Source organism: Camelus ferus, chromosome 9, assembly GCF_009834535.1.
Source record: "Camelus ferus isolate YT-003-E chromosome 9, BCGSAC_Cfer_1.0, whole genome shotgun sequence".
Lineage (NCBI taxonomy): Eukaryota > Metazoa > Chordata > Mammalia > Artiodactyla > Camelidae > Camelus > Camelus ferus.
In genome coordinates this window covers 19019048-19036659 of record NC_045704.1, presented here as the reverse complement: position 1 = coordinate 19036659, position 17612 = coordinate 19019048, and the positions used below count along the sequence as shown (strand labels likewise).

Sequence of the window (17612 nt, the reverse complement as noted above, 5' to 3'; positions counted from 1 at the left end):
TTCTATCAAGATATGCACACTAGTACTGTTTGCAGCAGGCAAATAATTAGAAATTACCTTCAGAACCAAGTAAATTATGACACATCCACAGGAGATACTCGAAGTAAAGATAAAGAGGTTGCCCTGTATGATATGATAGAGCATCATACAGTACAAAGCATTTTGTTAAAACACACAATCCAGATAGAACTTCCCTTATAGGGGTGGGGGGAGTCACCAGAATTTGTTTTGAAGGTACTGGGGAGAAGACTCATTTTTATCTGAGATTTTCCAACCTTAGAAAGGCAGGTTATTTACTTTGGAAGATTAAGGCACTATTTTTTTTTGATCTCTTGAATTTTTTTATTTTTCAACACTGTTTACTTAAACATTATTTACTTTCAAAAAGTGACTCTCCACAGATTTTCCTTAGGACTCTAATTCCTAGCATCATTCCTAGTAGGCAGCCCCTGGCCCAACATGCTCCTCTCAGGGCTAGGTCTGCCATGGTGTCCTGGCCTGCCTGCCTCTCTTCAGAAGACTGAGTGGGAGGGAAGCAGACACACCCTGGAATCCCAGAAAGTGCTGTTTATTTTGCAAACAATTTTATTGAAATGTGCCAAGAGTACATGGGCAGCACAAATATATGAACAGGAAAAAAAAAATCACATGTACAGTAATTTTTAAAAAGTGAAGGTTAATCTTGGGAGATGCCAGTTCCCCTTCCCCTCCCCCTTCAGACTTCCAGGATTTCCATTATGGTTAAGCTTCTACTAACCTAGCATTAAAAAAAAGGAATACAGGACATTTGCAAAAAAAAAAAAAAAAAAGGGGGGAAAAAACAGCATAAAGGAAAGAAAATGTTTTCCTGCTCAGATGGGACTCTTCGTAGGCACCTAATTAGGAGGCGTGCTGAGCGGTGGAGAAACACAACTTCAGGGTGTAAGGGTATGGCCCATCTGCAAAAGAGGAGAGAGGTGTGATTGGGCCCCTCACTGGAGGTTCCCCCCACCCAGTTCCTCTGGTTTTGCCCAGCTCCGTTTTTCCGCAGTTCAATTGCAAGGGGCTAACTGGTCACTGCCAGTTTTGTTTTGAGATTCAAAACCAAGCCAAATACACAAGGCTTTTCTCCTTCTCTTTCTCCGGTCCCCCCGGAGGATCCCATTTAGGCCTGCCCAGGAACCGGGTGGGCAAATGTTACCTGCTGGCTAGTACAGCCCCCTTCCTGGGTACTATGTGAGCCGGCCTCTGACGCACAGAGAATGTCAGCTCCCGGGAGGACAAGCCTGAGCAACTCCCAAGCTGGCAGAGTGGGTGGCACAAGCAGCCAGCCTGGCCCTCCCATGGCTCTCCTGGCAACCAGGTCCCACCTGCCTGTGTCAGCTACAATGAGGAAACCTCTGGGGCCCTATCTTGATGGCAGGAAGGATGGCTCTAGCTTAAAGCAAGCCAACCTATCAGGCCACAACGGGGGTGACCGCAGGACACACAGATACTCACTTGGGTTTTTCATCTGGTAATGGTTCAGGAAGCCCAGAGTCTCCAGGGCATCGCTCTTGGACTCCCATTCCAGCAGCCCAGAAGAGCTGCGCTCACCTGATGGGAAAACAAAGGTTTTAGATTGATCTGGGCAGGAACCAGGGAGCCGCCCATCTATAATTCAGGAATAGGGGAGGAGGGCAGGGAAGCTGACTGCTCACTTTTGCCTGTGAACACTTTCACAGAAGATGGCCGCTTCACTCCCAGCTCATCGCAGATCTGCAACACAGACAATGAGTGAGTGCCGCGTGGCGGAATGCAGACTACAACTGAGTGGGTTTTTCTGGACAGCTTCTAAACTTTTATCACACACTCTAAGGTGTCCCTGTGACCCCCCAGAAGGTTGAGAAGCATCACTTGTAACTATTATATTGTCAAAACCCAGGAAACTGCTTTTTACATTTCTTCAGCTATTATTTGGGTGTTGTGTTGGCCCTGGGTAAATGTTTACTGAACCCAGGAGCAACATCTCAGGTCAGACTAAGGCCCAAAGTCCAACTCTGCAGTCAGACTTCCTCCCCTCCCCCAGGCTGCCCTGGTTCCCTCCAACAGCACCTTAACAGGACCCTCCCTTCTAATGTTATCTAGGCACCAGAGGGCTTGACAGCACTGATGCTTTGAGACTGGACTCCAATTACCATCCTATCACCAAGACAGAGAGGAGGAAATCTTCCACAACAAATGAGCAGCCATCCTAGCTTGTCAAAAATGCAGGCTGCATGGCAAATGCCACTGCTGCTAGAAGCACGGGGCCATTCTGAGCCTGACTCGATCCCTGCTGTGTCCCTAGCACCCAGCTCAGGGCCAGCAGAGCAGACGCTCAATAGCTATTTCTTACAAACTAAACTGAATGGCTTCCTCAGATGGCTGCGCGGAGGGAGGGACTCCGTGGCACTTACCTCGAAGAAATTCTCTTCAGTCACCTCCAGAGGGGCATTGAAGAAGTGCAGCACGTTGCTAGGGTGCTGGATGCGGTTCTTGGCTGCCTGCTCTGGAGTGGAGAACCGGTTGTTCCTCGATTCACTGAAGTCTTTGTAACTGGAGGACCCGTCTTCTAGCCCGTATGACTGACCGGGCATGATGGCTGGTTGCTTGGAGACACTGTAGGAGGGAAGGGGAGCCCTCCATCAGACCCCCAGCTGTCCCCCACACCATGGTGGCCGCCTCTCTTGATAGCACTGTAGGCCTCGGGGAGGGGAGCATCTGCTCCAAAGCTGAGGACAGACCGACACTTTCTCCCACTGCTTCAGAAAAGCACCAGGGAGCACACCCACCACACCCAACACCAGCCTGGACAAGCTCCTGGCAGCACCGTGCTCCTCTGCTGAAACCTGTCCTAAGTGGGCCCCCTTCCCCTCACCTTCTCTCCTCAGTCCCTCTCCAACCCGCCCGAGCCCACAAAGACCGGGCACCTACCAGACATTCAGCCTCTGCCCAAACATGAAGTTGTTGTTGAGGTGGGTGATGGCCCGGTCCACAGCATAGCCGTCAGCCATCTCCACCATGGCGGCCCCTGGCTTGCTTTTCATGAATTTCACCTTGAGGAGAGCAGCCGTGGTCAGTACCACTGCCCAGCTGCCAGAGACCTCTCCTCCTGCCCCTTCTAAGTGAGTTAAAAGCAAGTGAACTCCTGCTCTGGATCTAGGCTTCCATGTCCTCACTTCTGAATAGGGAATCAGAAGAAAAGAGAAGCTTGCATGGCTCACAGCAAGTGCTCAGCCCATGTCGGGCAGCAGAGATGAGGTAGTGCTTTCCTAACTAAGACATGACCTATGAGAGGGTCATTTAATGAAGCACAACAGAAAAGCAGGTATAGTGGGGGATAAAAGCAGCTATTTCTATCAATGTCTGTTACAGACATATATAAAGATTTCTGAGTCACGATCATATGGGTTGTTATAAAAATATTAAAAAGGAGTGTCAGCTCTGAAGCCAGGCAATATAACTCTGAGTCCTGCTTCCACATAAAGGCATGCGAGCCTGGCAGAGTTATCTGCTCCCCACCACGCTTTCATTTCCCCTGCTTATCTCAAGGATTCTTCTAATAATTAAACAATTTACAACATGTAAAGTGCTTTTAACAGTGTCTGGCAGAGGAAGAACCCCTGACATGTACAAGCTGCTACTATTATTGAGCCAAGCCAGGGGCTGCAAACTCAAAGGCTTCCAGGATCCAGATGGGTATGACAGAAGCAAGAATCACCCAGTCTGAGGTGGACAATCACCAGGCAGCCCCATCCCCAAGCAAGGCAGGAAGGCCCAGTGTTGCCAAATCACTGCAAGTGTTCCAGAAAAAAACCCTTACACATATTTTACTAAGATGGGTAAAACTTATAAGTCATAATGCTTATGTTCAGTATCAGTACCTATGTGATAGTCTTGGCTCTTAAACATGGAAAATTTAAAAAACAAATCAAACAACCACATATACAGTGAAGACCAAACAAAATCTGTCTGCAGCCAGTCATCTAATTAAGCAAGTTACCCTCTCTGGACCAGCCTGCTCCTAAAGAGGCTCCTTTCCCATCCTGGCTCACTGGGGGCCAGAAGGTCAAGGCGTCCCCCGGGCCTGCCAGGTCTACAAGGAAAGCAGTGGACCTAGCGGCAGCTCACCTTCTCCACATTGCCATACAAGCAGAAGACATTGAAGACCCGGTCACAGTTCATCTTAGATTGATCCAAGCCATAGACCATGAGCACAGGGCTGTCGGCGTGGGGGCCATACTCGGGTGGTGGGGGAGGGGGTGGGGGGTGCCCATACTGGGGGCCGTAGCGACTTGGGCCCCGGCGGTGACCCCCCACTGGTGGGCCCATCCTTCTCCCTTCGTAGTGAGGTGGGGGGGGCCCGTAGCCCTCATCATGGTAATGGCTGTGGTACCCACCGTGGGGCCCTCCTGGGGGGTGGGAAGGAAAGAGAGGGAGGACGGGTGAGAATTTGCGCGTCGGACGGCGGGCAGGGGCACATGAGCCACGGGAGTCCACGGAGGGGAACCCCCTGCCCTCACCATATTCTGCGGGGTGATCTCCCAGGAGAGGGGGCTGCCTCTGGCGTTTGTTAGGGTTGCTGCCAGGGTCACCTGTAGACAGAGAATATAGTTAGAGCCTAGCCTGGAAAAAGGGGCATCTCTCTCCCTCCTGACTAGAAGCTAATCTCAATGTCCCTCAACTCCTGCAAGCCCGGGAACTGGCCCTTCCTTCCTCACAAGAGCTGCTGGGGCCTCCTTCCTGTGGCCAGACCCAGGGTGGGCATGAAGCCCAAGCTTCAAGGCTGGAATTTCCTGGTCTCCCCCCACCCATTCCAAGCAGGCTGTTTTCTGTTCTCTGAAGGATGAGGCCTGATTCTGGGCCTCTCACCTTGCCTGGGCTCTGGCGGGAAGCCCAGCTTTTGGGCGCTTCGGGCAACTTGCAGCTACTATGGAAGCTGATATGGGGACCAGGGACAGCTTTCTAAAATAACTCCCAATGAAAGGAGAGGATTTAACAGGCAGAAAGTGACCTCGGGAAGGGCAGAAAGATAAAACTGGGTCCACGAAGCCCCAAGGTTCTAGGAAGTCTAGGCCCTACTCTCTAGGTCTCTTCTTTCTCAGTCCCGGTCCCAATCACCCTCCCACCCAGACGTCCAACCCGAGGAGAGGGACTGTAGGAGAGGACAAACAGGGCAACATCAGAATCCGTTCAAATGAGCAGTCATGTACAAGGCATCAACATTCTCAGACCCGGACAATGGCGCAGATCCACCCCCGCCCCGACCCCAGCTGCAGTGCAGAAATCGCTACCATTAACTTAGCACTTGAGTGGCAGACACTGTGCTAAGCACTTTACAGACAGACATCACCGGTTCTTAAAATTCCTCACAACAACCCTATGAGGTAGGTACTATTTCACCCCGTTTTACAGATAAGAAAACTGAACAGTTAACTTTTAACTGAGCCGTTAAAAGACACTTTGGCCCAAGGTCACAGAGCAAGTTAGCGGCTGAGCCGAGATTTGAACCCAGGCCTGGCTGACTCCAAAACTCAGGGCTCAGGAACAATGCCCTTTCCTGCCACCCGGCCTGGGTTTTGTTTTTCAACAGTCATTACAAAGATGGAAAAGGGCTACTTACAGCAGAAGTACAGAGTACAATGTCCATTTGTCACAAAAAACAAATCTGTATTTTCTCTTACCATTGGACGCTTCAACAGTGAGTTAGCACAGTTCTGAAAGATGGCGTCCCATCAAACATACACTGCGACCCTGCATCACATGGTTTTACAGTCATAAATACAAGTCACGGTACACATCCGCTACAACTTTTTTTTTAATTGCTTTAAAAGTCAATGCTTTGATTAAATCAAAATGGCTCACAGATGTTCTGTCCTCAGAAGATATCAGAAAAGTGGAAAATAAACGTGTATGCAGTGGGTAGTGTCCCTCCGTGTTGTCACCTCCTCACATTGTGTGCTGCAGTGCGGTGCTTCTGGCTGTGTAGCGCTCCGTGTGCGTGTCTCCTGGTTATGAGGTGTGCCAGTGGCCCCACTATGCCCGCGCTTTTGGCCTTGGGAGCGCGCCCAGTTACCCGCCAGCCGGTAACTGTGTACCTCTGAGCTGTTTGGCTGTCTGGTTTTAGGTCTGTTTTGGTTTTTTGATTTTGTTGTTGTTGTTGCTGTGGTTTTGTTTTGGTTTTTTTTTTTTGGTTTCTGATCTCCAGTTGGTGCAGATTATGTTGGCAGCCGGTGACTGCAGAAAAAATAAAAATATCAAAACAGAAAAAAAAAAAAAAAAAAGGCCCTCCCCAAAGCAAAGGACTTAAAAACAAAGAACAAAAAAACCAAACCCACATGGCGAGGAATGGAGAGGATCCTATTGTCTTGGAGGCCCATGGAATCTACTTCAGTCTATGAAACGTTCTCCGAAAAGAGCGCCGCTGGCTGGCTGGGAGAGCTCTGTTCTCTGTGTTTCCTACTTCTGTGTACATTTTCGGGTTCAAGTTTGCTTGGATTTTGACTTTTTTTTTAATGTTTAATAAGAAAGCAGTGTCTGCTGCCATGTTGCGTCTCTTTCTCTCTTTGTCTCTGTCTGCCTCTGTCTCTGTGCTTGTAGTTGTTCCTTGGAGCGCGGTGTGGTGTTCTTGATGTAGTGAGCTCAAGTCTGCGGCTGTTTCTGGGGACGTGGTGGAGGCTGCATGTTCTGTTCTCTCCAGGAAGAGCTAGTGGTTTCTACCCTGTGTGTTGGTGACCAATGTGCAGAGGCAGAGCCGCTGAAGTCTGGTTCCCAAGGGGGTGGCGAAGCACCGCCCTCACTCCAGGTCACCTCATCAGCTCTCGTTTTTTGACCCCCAGCCCGGGGGCAGCCAAAGCTGAGAGGCATCAAAACCAATGCATAGCCAGCCCCTGCACTAGCCCCTGCCGGTCTGCACATCTTCTATTTATGTTCCTTGGAGAAGAAATGGTTGGTTGCCATGTTTCTGTTAGCAGTCATGTAATGCCATTGCCCGCTCTGGTACATTCACTGGTCACCAATTTGCCTCTGACCTCTGGAGGGGGCAGCCAGCCCCACAGCGCCCATTTTGAGGGTCCTGGGTAAGAGTCTAGCCCACCCTGCCCACTGCTTCCCAGCTGCAAGGGTGAGCAAGACAGGCCTGCCTAGGAACGGGAGGCCTCTGGCTTCCCAGGGCCTGTGAGATGTCATCAACCAGCCTCCTCCCTCAGCCCATGGCCTAGTCCGACGTATCAGACCAAGACAGAAACAGAGATGGACGGTCTTGCTGAGGGGGTGCCGCTGTTTTTCAAAGGCAATCCTCCACCTCTCCCTCCTATCCAAGGCAAACCATTCTTGACAGGTTCTAGGAAGAGGGCTGTCCATTTGGGCCCCCTGCAGAGATGATGCATCCCCTCTACAAGTGAGGTGAGGCTTGTCCGCCCTGTCGCAATCCAGGGTGTCTCACCTCCACAAGGTCAACTTGCTCAAAGGCTCTGCTGCAAGGGCCCGGGAGCCCTCATCACCTCCCCAACCTGTCCCCGCAAACAAGCAGCCCCTCTCAATAGTGGAGAGCAAACGGACCACACCTGGCCCAGTGAGAACGGAGAGTCAGTGACCCTAAGCAGGCTCCTAGAATGGAAGCAGCAAAACCCTTCTGGGAGCTGCTACTGGTTTAGAAGCCATCGCCACGCCCTGTGCTCAGTGAGGCCCGGCTCCCCACCCCACCCAGACCTCTGCCTTGATGGTGCACCCTTGGCCGCAAAGGGGGCCACAAGCAGCAGCTGGGACCTACTGAGGCCCCTCATTCACCCTCTCCCACTGGAGTGTCTTTTCCGAGAGCTGACCCCAAGGCCCTCCCATGTCCACAGGGAGCCCAATGGCATTACATAACCCTGATCCCAGGTCTATGAACTGCACTAGTCAAGTGAAGGCAAGGCGGGTGGGTGTGTTTAGAACAAAGTGGCCGTCAGGATTACCTTGTCCACTGAGGTTGGGGTTTGTATAGTCCCAAGTATCCTGATCGTTCTTGAACACGTTCAAGCGTGTAGGCTGCAGGGACAAGACAAAGCTTGAGATCAGCCAGGCCCTAGGCTCCCCTGGGAAGCTGACAAGAGGCAGCCATTTCCCAGACCCACCTTCGCATATTCGATCTTCAGAGTGCAACAGCCCGAGTAGATGTCAGCCCCATTGAGTGAGGCCTTGGCCCGCTGAGCACTCTGCACAGAATCAAATGTGAGTAAAGTTAAGGAAAGTCTTATCCCAAAAGCTCTCTGCAAAGAGCTTCTAAGTTGTCCCGGAGAGGGATGAGGGTGGAAAGGTAGCACCCAAAAACTGTTCCAGGTGGGCTCCAGGATTATTTCACTGACCACAGCCACTCCTATGTAGACAGCTGGAGTGCTGCCCTGGGTGAGCAGGCACTGGCCAGAGATCCCCCGTGACCTGTACTCCCACTGCCACCAGCACAGGGGTGGCAGGCACCTTCTCCTTTAGCCTGATCCTCTCCCTCTCATGCTGTGTAAGCCTGAACTGAGATGTCAACGAGATTATACTCCTGCCCCAATAATCCACCAGTGGCTTCCCACTGCACTCTGACCCAAGCTTCACCCCACATCCAGGACGCTCTACCAATCCCTCCCAACGTCTTAAACCTCTCCCCTAGTCAACTACTCTTCAGTTGTCAGGATGTCTGCTTTCTCCAACACTAAGATGCTGCTCATCTAAGGACCTTACCTTTGCAGAGGCGGGTTCCTCAGCCTGAATATGTCCCTAGTTTCTCATGGAAACAGAGTATCATCTCCTCAGAAATGGTCCCAGATCCCCTGTAAACTCCATACCCCGTATCTCCAAGTGCCGTTCTTTCCCTTCACTTTAACTCTGCACTTTCACACCACAGTTGACCCTTGAACACAAGGTGTTACCTGTGCGCATGTTTATTAGGGGTGCCAACCCTCTGTGCAGTTGAAAAATCCAAGTATTCAAACAACCACAGATGGTATAGCACTGTACTACATATTTAGAAAGTGAAATCCAGGTGTTAAATGGACCATGAAATTCAAATCCATCTTGTTCAAGGGTCAACAGTTTACGTTTGATTAGTTGTTTATTAACCATCCTTCCCATCATGCCTTGGGCTCTATGAAGACACCTGGCAAGTGGCAGGCATTCAACAGACACATGCTGGTTCAAAGTATGGACCCAGCTGAACCCTGTGACACCCCACCCCAAATAAAACTCATTTCCCAGCAAAGGATATTCCACCATGGCCTGGACTCCATTCTTCCGGAAAATGACAATTCTCTGAACAGGGCCACAAGGATTACAGATAGTGTAAAGAACATCCTGTGAAAGCAAAGATGGACAAGATGAAGGAGCACTTGCAGGCCAGACTGGCTCAGGGAAAAAAGGAAGGAGGGGATTTCATAGAAGAACCCAAATACCCGTTGGCACGCACCGTTGTAATGGAATAGATGGGGTTCAGGATGGTAAAGAGAAGTACACTGTTGACGCTCCGGGAGTCATCAGAGTCCCCGGGGCGGGAGATCTTCTGGCTGGTAGAGTAATTGACAAAAGCTGGGTGGCCAGCAATGTAGATCTGGTTGTCAGCTGCGTAGTTCACAGCGTTGCAAGCCCCCAACACATCTTCAAACTCCACCAATGCTTGTCTCTTTTTAGGCATTACCACCACATAGCTGGCAGAGAGAACACGGATTGCAGTCTTCTCAGGGTGATGAAAACAAGAGTCAGAGGGCAGCCTCAGTCTTCTGTGAGCTGACCCCTCTCTGGCCTCTGGACTTCTCTGTGCCCTAACATGGTTTCCTGACCTGAACACCCCTTGCCGTAAGTAGCACAACAGGCAAAAGAGGTGTGTGCAGCTTTGGCCTCACCTTCTTTGGGAAGCCTTCCCCTCCAAGCCCTCACCTGAGTCATAAGCCTCCCCCAGACTCCTGGGTTCCCCTATCACAGTGCTGACCACTCTGAGCAGGCCAACTGTCTGAGAGGAGTTAGGGCAGTTCTGTTCACTACTGTATTCTCATTACCCAGTGTATGTCAAATACTCAAAACTACAAGGCAGAGAAAGAAAGGAAGGAGGAAAAAAAACCACAGAACTTCCTGTAACTGACCCAAAGTACGATGGCTAACCCTAGGAGTAGAGGAGCCCCAGGACCTAGCTAAAGGATCCCAGACCGAAATGGCCAAATCACTTCCAACAAGAAATCCAGTGACACACAGGACACCAAGGAGTTGAACACCCAACCCCTGACCTCTAAGCTGAATACCTGATGGGTCCAAATTCCTGCAAGGCCTCCACAAGGTCAGCTTCCACCACGCCGTCAATCAGGCCCCTGATGTGGACAACTGGGGAGGCAGGGGTTTTGTGCGGGTCATCGTAGTTCTCCTAAGGAAAGGAAGCAAAAGCAAGATCTCATCGTCTGCTGTAGAAGATAGTGGCCCACTGGCCTCTGTGCTGTTGAGAACCCAGTCAGATAAAATACCTGAGTGTCACCCAGGAAGGACATACAGGGCAGCAATTCAATCATTCACCCCCAAAAGACTCTGGGCTAGCGGAGCAGAGGACCAGGCAAGTCCCATCTTACATTTCTCTTCCCACTGGTCAAGAAAATGTGGGAAAAGAGTGGCTTGGAGGGGATACCACTGGCAGTGAGGGCTCAAACAATTCTCTGCTGCAGTCCGAACCAGGACATTCCCTTTGCAAACACCCCAGCTTCTTTGCCCTTCCCCTAGTGGAGGAAGCTACCATCACCGCCCAACCAAGCACTGCTGCTCCCACCACTCATACCCCAGGTCTAGCAGGTGCCTCAGAAGCTGTGGCAGCCAGGACAGTCTTGACTGCCTCCAGTCTTCAATTACCTTCCCACCAAAATCTGTGTTGGAAAAACACTACTTAGGTCAGACTTAAAGAAAAACTAAGCAAGGAAAATCTTTCAGAAAAAAACAGAAACTCCAACCCGTATCACTAAAAACCAAGACAGTTCTCTTCTCAGGGGAACTATCTTTCCACCCACAGACAGCAGCCTCTGGGAATCAAGAGAAAGTAAACTTTCTCAACCTCTCATGGGCTCTGAGCCCAGCCTACAGACTGAGAACCGCCAGGCAGAAGACCATGGTGGGGGGCAGAGTTGGATTCTATTTCAGGAATGAACCACACAAACCACACGGGGCACATCTGCCTGATGGTTACCAGCTCAGTGATCTGGAGTTCCACAGCCCTGAGTTGTAATCCCAGCCCCTTCTGACACTAGCTATATGACCTAAACGATTCTACCTCACCTCTGTAAGTAGGGAATAACATCATTCCCCATCTCATACAGGAGTATTAATTCAGTTAAAATACTTTTAAGATGCGTGCAACAAGGCCTGGCATGGATTAAAATGGCAATAAATCAGTTACAGAGCGCGGCTAAACCCTGAAAAACTCTGCAAATGGCTTAACAGGAAAGGACTTCGGGAACCTTCAGGGAGGAGGGAATGGGCTCCAAGCCAGAAGTATCAACTGGTAGTCTCTTCGGTGTAGGAGACTAAAGAGGCTGAATCCCTTCCAAGATACCCACCCCCTGGGAACATTTTGGTTCATCAAACCGACTGCACCCAATTAACCCCCGGAAATGGTAAGCAAACTTGTGATGACTCCCAAGCTTGGCTCAATCTCCAAACAGATAAAAAACCCTTTCACAAGACTTTCTTCCGGTTTTCAATGCCCACAAAAATGGGGGACTAGTCTGGCGAAGTATCTTCAAGTAAAACAATTTCTGTATTGAAACAAACCATGACGCTACGATTTAACAGCGATCGAACAAAATTCCCCACTCAGGGGCGGAAAAGGCCACCACCCACCCGTTCCCGCTCACGCGGTGCCCCCCCCAAGGCCAACCGCCCACGAGGCCCGGGCAGGAGAAGTGCGCCTGCGCATGGGGCCAGAGAAGAAAACGAGAAGGGAAAAATGCCCGGCCGCGTGCCCGGCCCCCACTTGCAGCCCGCGGCGCCTGCGCAGTGAGCCACCCGCAGCGCGAGCAGTTTCCTTCGCCCCCCCCAACACCCGGCTCTCAGTAGCGCGCACGCGCAAATGCCTGTCCTCGCGCAAACCCCGCCATTTGCCCAACGCCTGCCCCTCCTCCACCCCGTCCAAGACGCAAGGGCCTGGGCGCGTGCGCACAGGCCCCCATACCCAAAATAAATACCCTCAAGGTGGAAAATTTCCCCTCCCTTCCCAGCCGTCTCCAGCGCCTAGGGCCCTGGCCTCACCCCGCCGCCGCCGCCCGCCGCCCCGGCTCCTCCACCGCCGCCGCCACCGCCTCCATGCTGGTCGCCGGCGTTGTCAGTCTTGAGCCGCTTAGGGGCCCGGCCGCCCTCGCTGCCGCCGCCGTAGTAGCGGCCACCGCCGCCTCCGCCGCCCGCCGCCGCCATCTTCACCATCGCTCCGGACCGCCTCCGCTGCTCGTCCGGCTGCTGCCTCTGCTCCAGCCGCCGACGCCGCTTCTCCGCCCGGGGCAGCAGCCTCCGCGACATGGCGGCGCAGAACCCGCCTCCCCCCGCCTCTCATTGGGGGAGGGACACGCCCGTCACCCGCCGCCCCCACCCGATAGGGGGAGCCACTGGTCCCGCCGCGGGGGGAGGGGAAGCCTCCGCACGCCTTGCACGCCTATTGGGTAAAGTCCACGCCGTTCTGCGGGAGTGCCCGCCCTCGTTTGTCTGGGACACTTCTTATAGGCGAGCGCTTTCTGCCAGTCATTTCGCCAATCCCGCCGCTTTAAAATAAACTGCAACTTGATAGGTCGGATTTCTGGCACTGCCTGGCCCCCTTAGGAGTACCTGATTGGAGCGGCTCTCCCCACTGTCCTGAAAACCCTGCCTCCTTCCCACTTTCATTGGTTTTCTCGCTAACCCATCAAACCGAAAGCCCTTAGTCTTCCAGTCATAGCGACTACCTTCCGGCGCTTCTAGGCAAGAAGACAAGGAAGCCCCTCCCCTCTGGCTTTCTACACTGGTTACTGCAGATGTCCATCCTCTGCATCTCCACTCGATTAGTCAATGGAGAGTGGAAAGAGTCCTCTCTCCAGACGGTAAGACCACTGGTTGTCCTTGATTGGCTGAAAAAGGGGAGCCCCTCCCAGGTCCGTTGGCGCTCTTTGGCGCAGCCTAGCAAAGGATCGGAGGCTAAAACGCATGCGCGAATATGCTTTAAGGCGCCTCCGGAGGCGGGGCGATCCTCTGAAGGAGCGAAGGCCTACAGTACCCTGAGATTTGTTGAGTAACTGCAGTGAGCAGCGCCCGAAGGGTAGACTAAGTTAGAGGGGTAACTACCAGTGCAGCTCTGTCCCCACCATTATATCCTATTCCTCTCCATCTCTAATCTTCACAATACCAGAGGAATTTTTCTTTTAACCCAGGCGGACCCTTTCCCTCACTACAAAACCATTCGCTGCTGCCGACTATCTTCTGACCCTTTCCAGTTCACGAGCGTCCTTTCACCACTCCATCTCTAAATTCAGCCACAATAACTCCTTTGAGTTTGCAGAAAGGGAAGGATCTTTCGCGCACCTCTCAACCTTTGCCCAGGCAGGCCCTTCCACCCAGAATACTTTTTTCACTACCCCTCCTGGCCGGAACTAAGGAATAAATTTCTCTCGTCCGTGCTCAGTTCACTGAAAAGCATTCCTGGTCCCTACCAGCTCTGACACTCCGGGTTCCCCCATGATAACCCCTGATCACTCAACCAATGGTTTTCACGCGACAGCCCTTACTACCCTGGGTTGTCACAGTTTGGTAACTGTCTCTTCCCGTAGCATGTAAGTCCTGGGTGGGCAAGGGAGCGGTAGTCCCTGTCTAGGCCTTAGTGAGATTGACAAGCTCCCGGCACAGTGCGAGCACTCTGTATGTAAAGGAGAGTAGTATGGTGTTCTAAGTTTCCGGCGGGCCCTTGTTCCCGTCAAGGCGGGTACGCCCACTCCACCCAGAACATCCTCAGTCTCTAGGGTCCAACGACCCCCAATAGCCAGAACCTGGGAGCGGGGCCAGGGGCTGACGTAGGATCCCGCCCTAAGGGCTCTAACGTTACGGGGCAGCCTGCTGGGGGCACGCTGCGTTTAAAAAGTGAAGAGAGTCGTGGGAAATGCGGGGGATGCCCCCGAGATGCTCTGGGAACCTTTCCACTCGGGTGAAAAGGGATTCCTGAGATAGAAGTCCTCGTGGAAACTAAGTTTGAAGTGGGGTCAGTGGCACTAAGAGAATGGGACTGGCCTGGTAGGTCCGCGGGTTTGGGGAGATAAGAAAGTTAAGGGTGGGCTGATAGAGATCTAAATCAGCTCTCCATTAGCCAGAGAAGGTCCAAAGAGGGCAGCAGAGCGGAGACTGGAGGTCGGCGCAGCGCCTCCAACACGTGATCGGTGCGACAGTCGCAAGGCGGGGCGGGTCCCACTGAAGGGCGGGGTCGCAAGGTCCGGACGTCAGAGAAATGCGGTGGGGGGAGGGGAAGAGAGGGGCCCCTCCCCTCCCCGCCCCCGCGCCCGGCCCCGACGCCCCTCGCGCCGGCGCGAGCCGACAGGACGCGGCGGAACCGTCTCCCGCGCTGCACGTTCCGGGCCGCTTACCTGCCCAAGCACGCCCAAGGCGGGCGACCGGGCGGCCCCGTTATCTGCACCTCAGTGCTCCCGGCCTCAGCCCCTCCCCCCACTCCTTGCGCTCCGGCCGCGGCGGCGGCGGCGGCGGCGGGGCGGCGCCTCCTGAGGATCACCCCCCACCCCGCACCCCTCCCCAGCCTCTCGCCCCCAGCCCCTACCAGTTCGGCGGCGAGCCTGGCCGGCCGTCCGAGATCGAAAAGAGAGCAGACACTGGGAAGTTTTGGGGGAGGGAGGGGCGGGCCTTAAAGGGACCACGACCTCTTTCCAGCCCGGAAAAAAAATGTAGGGGGGTGTTGGGGGTAGACCGAGAGTTGCTCCGCGTTTGAATGGAGGAGACCACGCGAAAAAGGAATGAGTAGACTCCGCGTCCCTTTTCCCTAAACCCCCTCCACACCCGCCCCCATCCTTCTCAGAAAGTCGCGCAGTTGTTTGGGAATCATACCTCATTACTCCTGGTCGGCCAAGTGTTCTGTCGGTTGAGGTAAATGTTGGGCTGCACATTGTTTAGATGGAGAAATGGGCTCAGGGGACGCAAGCGACCAACCCAGGATCCCACAGCTTTTAAGTGGCATAGCAGGATTCCTCTGCCACCAAAGACTCATAACCAATGCACTGCTGTACCTGTAATGATTATGGCAGCTGCAATATCCCTTGGAAGTGAGCATGGGCCGTGGGGTCAGACTGCCAGCGTTCAAATATGGAGGCTTCACCTACTAGTTCTGTGGCCTTGGGAAAGTGAGTTGCCATCCTGGAGCCTGTTTCCTCATCCAGTAGGAGGTTGGTAATAGCACATTCCTCGCTGGCTGGTCTCGAGAGGTAGTGAGAATGTCCGGAAGCAGAGGGGAACCCCAGGTCTACCTCTGTTTCACAGATGGGGTACAGTTGAGGCCCAGAGACGGGAAAGACCGGCTGAAATTCACCACAGCTGGGCAGCCTCTGAAAAAGCGAGTCCTTCCCTCCTTAAGCATAATCTGACCATTGTGGGCCCAACTAAATCCATCCCTAAGCCTTTCTACTTGTTCTCTACCTGGCAAAAACACTGGTTTTCCTTCTGCTCATCAAATACTCAAAGCTCATTCCTGACATTGCACTGGCTGTTTGGTCTGCCTAGAATATTCTTCTCCCAGATCTTTGGTCCTCATCACACAGACTTTGGCACAAATGTCACCTGAGCAGCCCAGTCTAATTAACCCCCATACACAGTCATAATCACAGCTTACCATATATCGCCTCTTTGCCTTATTGCCATGTGAAAATATCTAGTTGTTTAATTTCTGTCTTCTCACTAGAATCTGGGCTCTTTGGGGGCCAGAAGTGGGAATGTTTTAACCCCTCTAAAGCCCTACCCTGGGATCATTCATTCATTCAACAGATGTTTATTTGGGGCACCTGGGATAAAATGGTGACCAAGATATGGAAAAGTTCCCTCCCTCCCTCTGGGGAGTTACAGTCCAGTGAAAGAGAGGCACAGTACCTAAGTAAAAAGTCATCAACAGGGAAAGAGGATGAGGAGTACACGAGGGCAGTTTGCTCTGCTCTAAAGGGTATTCAGGGGAAGCTTCACTGAGAAGGTGACATTTTAGCAAAGCTCAGAAGCAGGGAGAGTGGAGGACATGTGGATACTGGGGGAAGAGCATTCCAAGCAGAGGGAACAGCCAGTGCAAAGGCCCTGAGGTGAAATGTGCTCGGTGTGTCCCAGAAATTGCTGGAGGCCTTTGTGGCTGGAGTAGAGTGAGGGAGGGGGTAAACGGTAAGTAATGCCATCAAAAAAGGGGGAGAGGGCAGTCTGTGAGGGTCCTCATGGGTCATGGGGTGGACTTTGACTTTCATTCTAAGGCGAGGCCACAAGAGGGTTCCTGAGCAGGGGAGGACCCTGATCTGGCTCCAGTATCTATTTTATGTATAATAATTTGTATCTGCTAATCCCATACCCCTAATTTGTCTCCCCTCTTCTCTTGGGTAACCATAAATTTGAAAAACACTACCAATTTTTTAAACTGAAATATATTAATAAGATAACACATGGACATGGTGCAAACATCAGACAGCATAAAGCAACATATATGAACACTCTCCCTGCCTCCTCACCCCCTTTGCCCTCCCTGAGCCAACTACTGCTACCAATTCCTGAGTGTCCTTCCAGAGCTAACTTAGATCCATACCAGCAAATACTTAAATACACTTTTTTTCACATTTCATACAAATATTTCTGCTTTTTGCCCTTGTTTTGAAGATCATTTTGTATTCATATATAAAGAGCTGCCTCATTTTGTGTTTTTGTTCCTAAACATTTTATCGGACAATATATCTAAACCAAAGCATTGCTTTAAAATTGTAATAAAATACCCTGAGATCCTGCCACTTAGCTTAACAAAGAAAACATGAACGGTCCCTCTTGAATTGCAATGCTGTCTCTGCCCTCAAACTTAACCATTCTCCTGAATTTTGTCTTTATAATGTCCTTGCTTTTTGTTATGGTTTTATGTATTTCAAAACAATCTTGTTTACTTTTCCCAGTCTGAGGCCCTAATAAAAATGGAATCATATTGTTTGTATGATATTTCTGAAACTCATCTGTGATAGTAAGAATTCATTAGTTAACTCATTGCTGTATGCTCTTTTCACAGTACGGACATACCATGATTTATTGATTCTACCAATGGTGGGCATTTGAGTGGTTCCTGAATATTTTGTTATAAAAAAAAAAAAGGCTTAGTCTCTTCTCTAGACTCCATGGTAAAGGCTGAGTGGGATTTGGGACAGAGGTTAGCCACGACCAAAGCTGAGAAGGGCCCGTGCTGTCAGCCCACAGCTTTCCTTCCACAGAAGCCACTTCATTCCTCCATGATAATTTAGAGATACTGTGATTCCCCAGGAAGGGCCTTCTTTTATTTTATTATTTTTTTTAAATTGAAGTATAGTCAGTTACAATGTGTCAGTTTCTGGTGTACAGCATAATGTCCCAGTCTTGCATATATATACATATATTCGTTTTCA

General features: G+C 51.6%; 1 protein-coding gene across 2 annotated transcripts; it reads right to left on the bottom strand.

Moving 5' to 3' along the window:
* Positions 1–552: 552 nt before the first annotated feature.
* On the bottom strand, positions 553–14830 carry HNRNPL (heterogeneous nuclear ribonucleoprotein L). 2 transcript variants are annotated; one of them, XM_032486084.1, is made up of 13 exons: positions 14774–14830; positions 10257–10375; positions 9431–9668; positions 9233–9318; positions 8115–8211; positions 7956–8028; positions 4524–4595; positions 4132–4412; positions 2935–3056; positions 2418–2619; positions 1680–1737; positions 1480–1575; positions 553–938 (listed from the first exon to the last, which is right to left on the bottom strand). In XM_032486084.1, exons 3-13 carry the CDS (start codon positions 9653–9655, stop codon positions 880–882), a joined length of 1371 nt encoding a protein of 456 aa, XP_032341975.1. In that variant the 5' UTR covers positions 9656–9668; positions 10257–10375; positions 14774–14830; the 3' UTR covers positions 553–879. The 2 variants fall into 2 exon arrangements, with proteins under 2 accessions (XP_032341975.1, XP_032341974.1); XM_032486083.1 differs by lacking the exon at positions 14774–14830 and adding an exon at positions 12241–12520.
* Between the last annotated feature and the right edge of the window lie 2782 nt (positions 14831–17612).

Coding starts and splice junctions, on each gene's coding strand:
- HNRNPL (XM_032486083.1), bottom strand. CDS start 12,504: ATGTCGCGGAGGCTGCTGCCCCGGGCGGAGAAGCGGCGTCGGCGGCTG. Junction 10,376..12,240: donor CGGCGGGCGGCGGCGGCGGG/GTGAGGCCAGGG, acceptor TCCTTTCCTTAG/GAGAACTACGATGACCCGCA. Junction 3,057..4,131: donor TGTATGGCAATGTGGAGAAG/GTGAGCTGCCGC, acceptor GCTCTCCTCAAG/GTGAAATTCATGAAAAGCAA.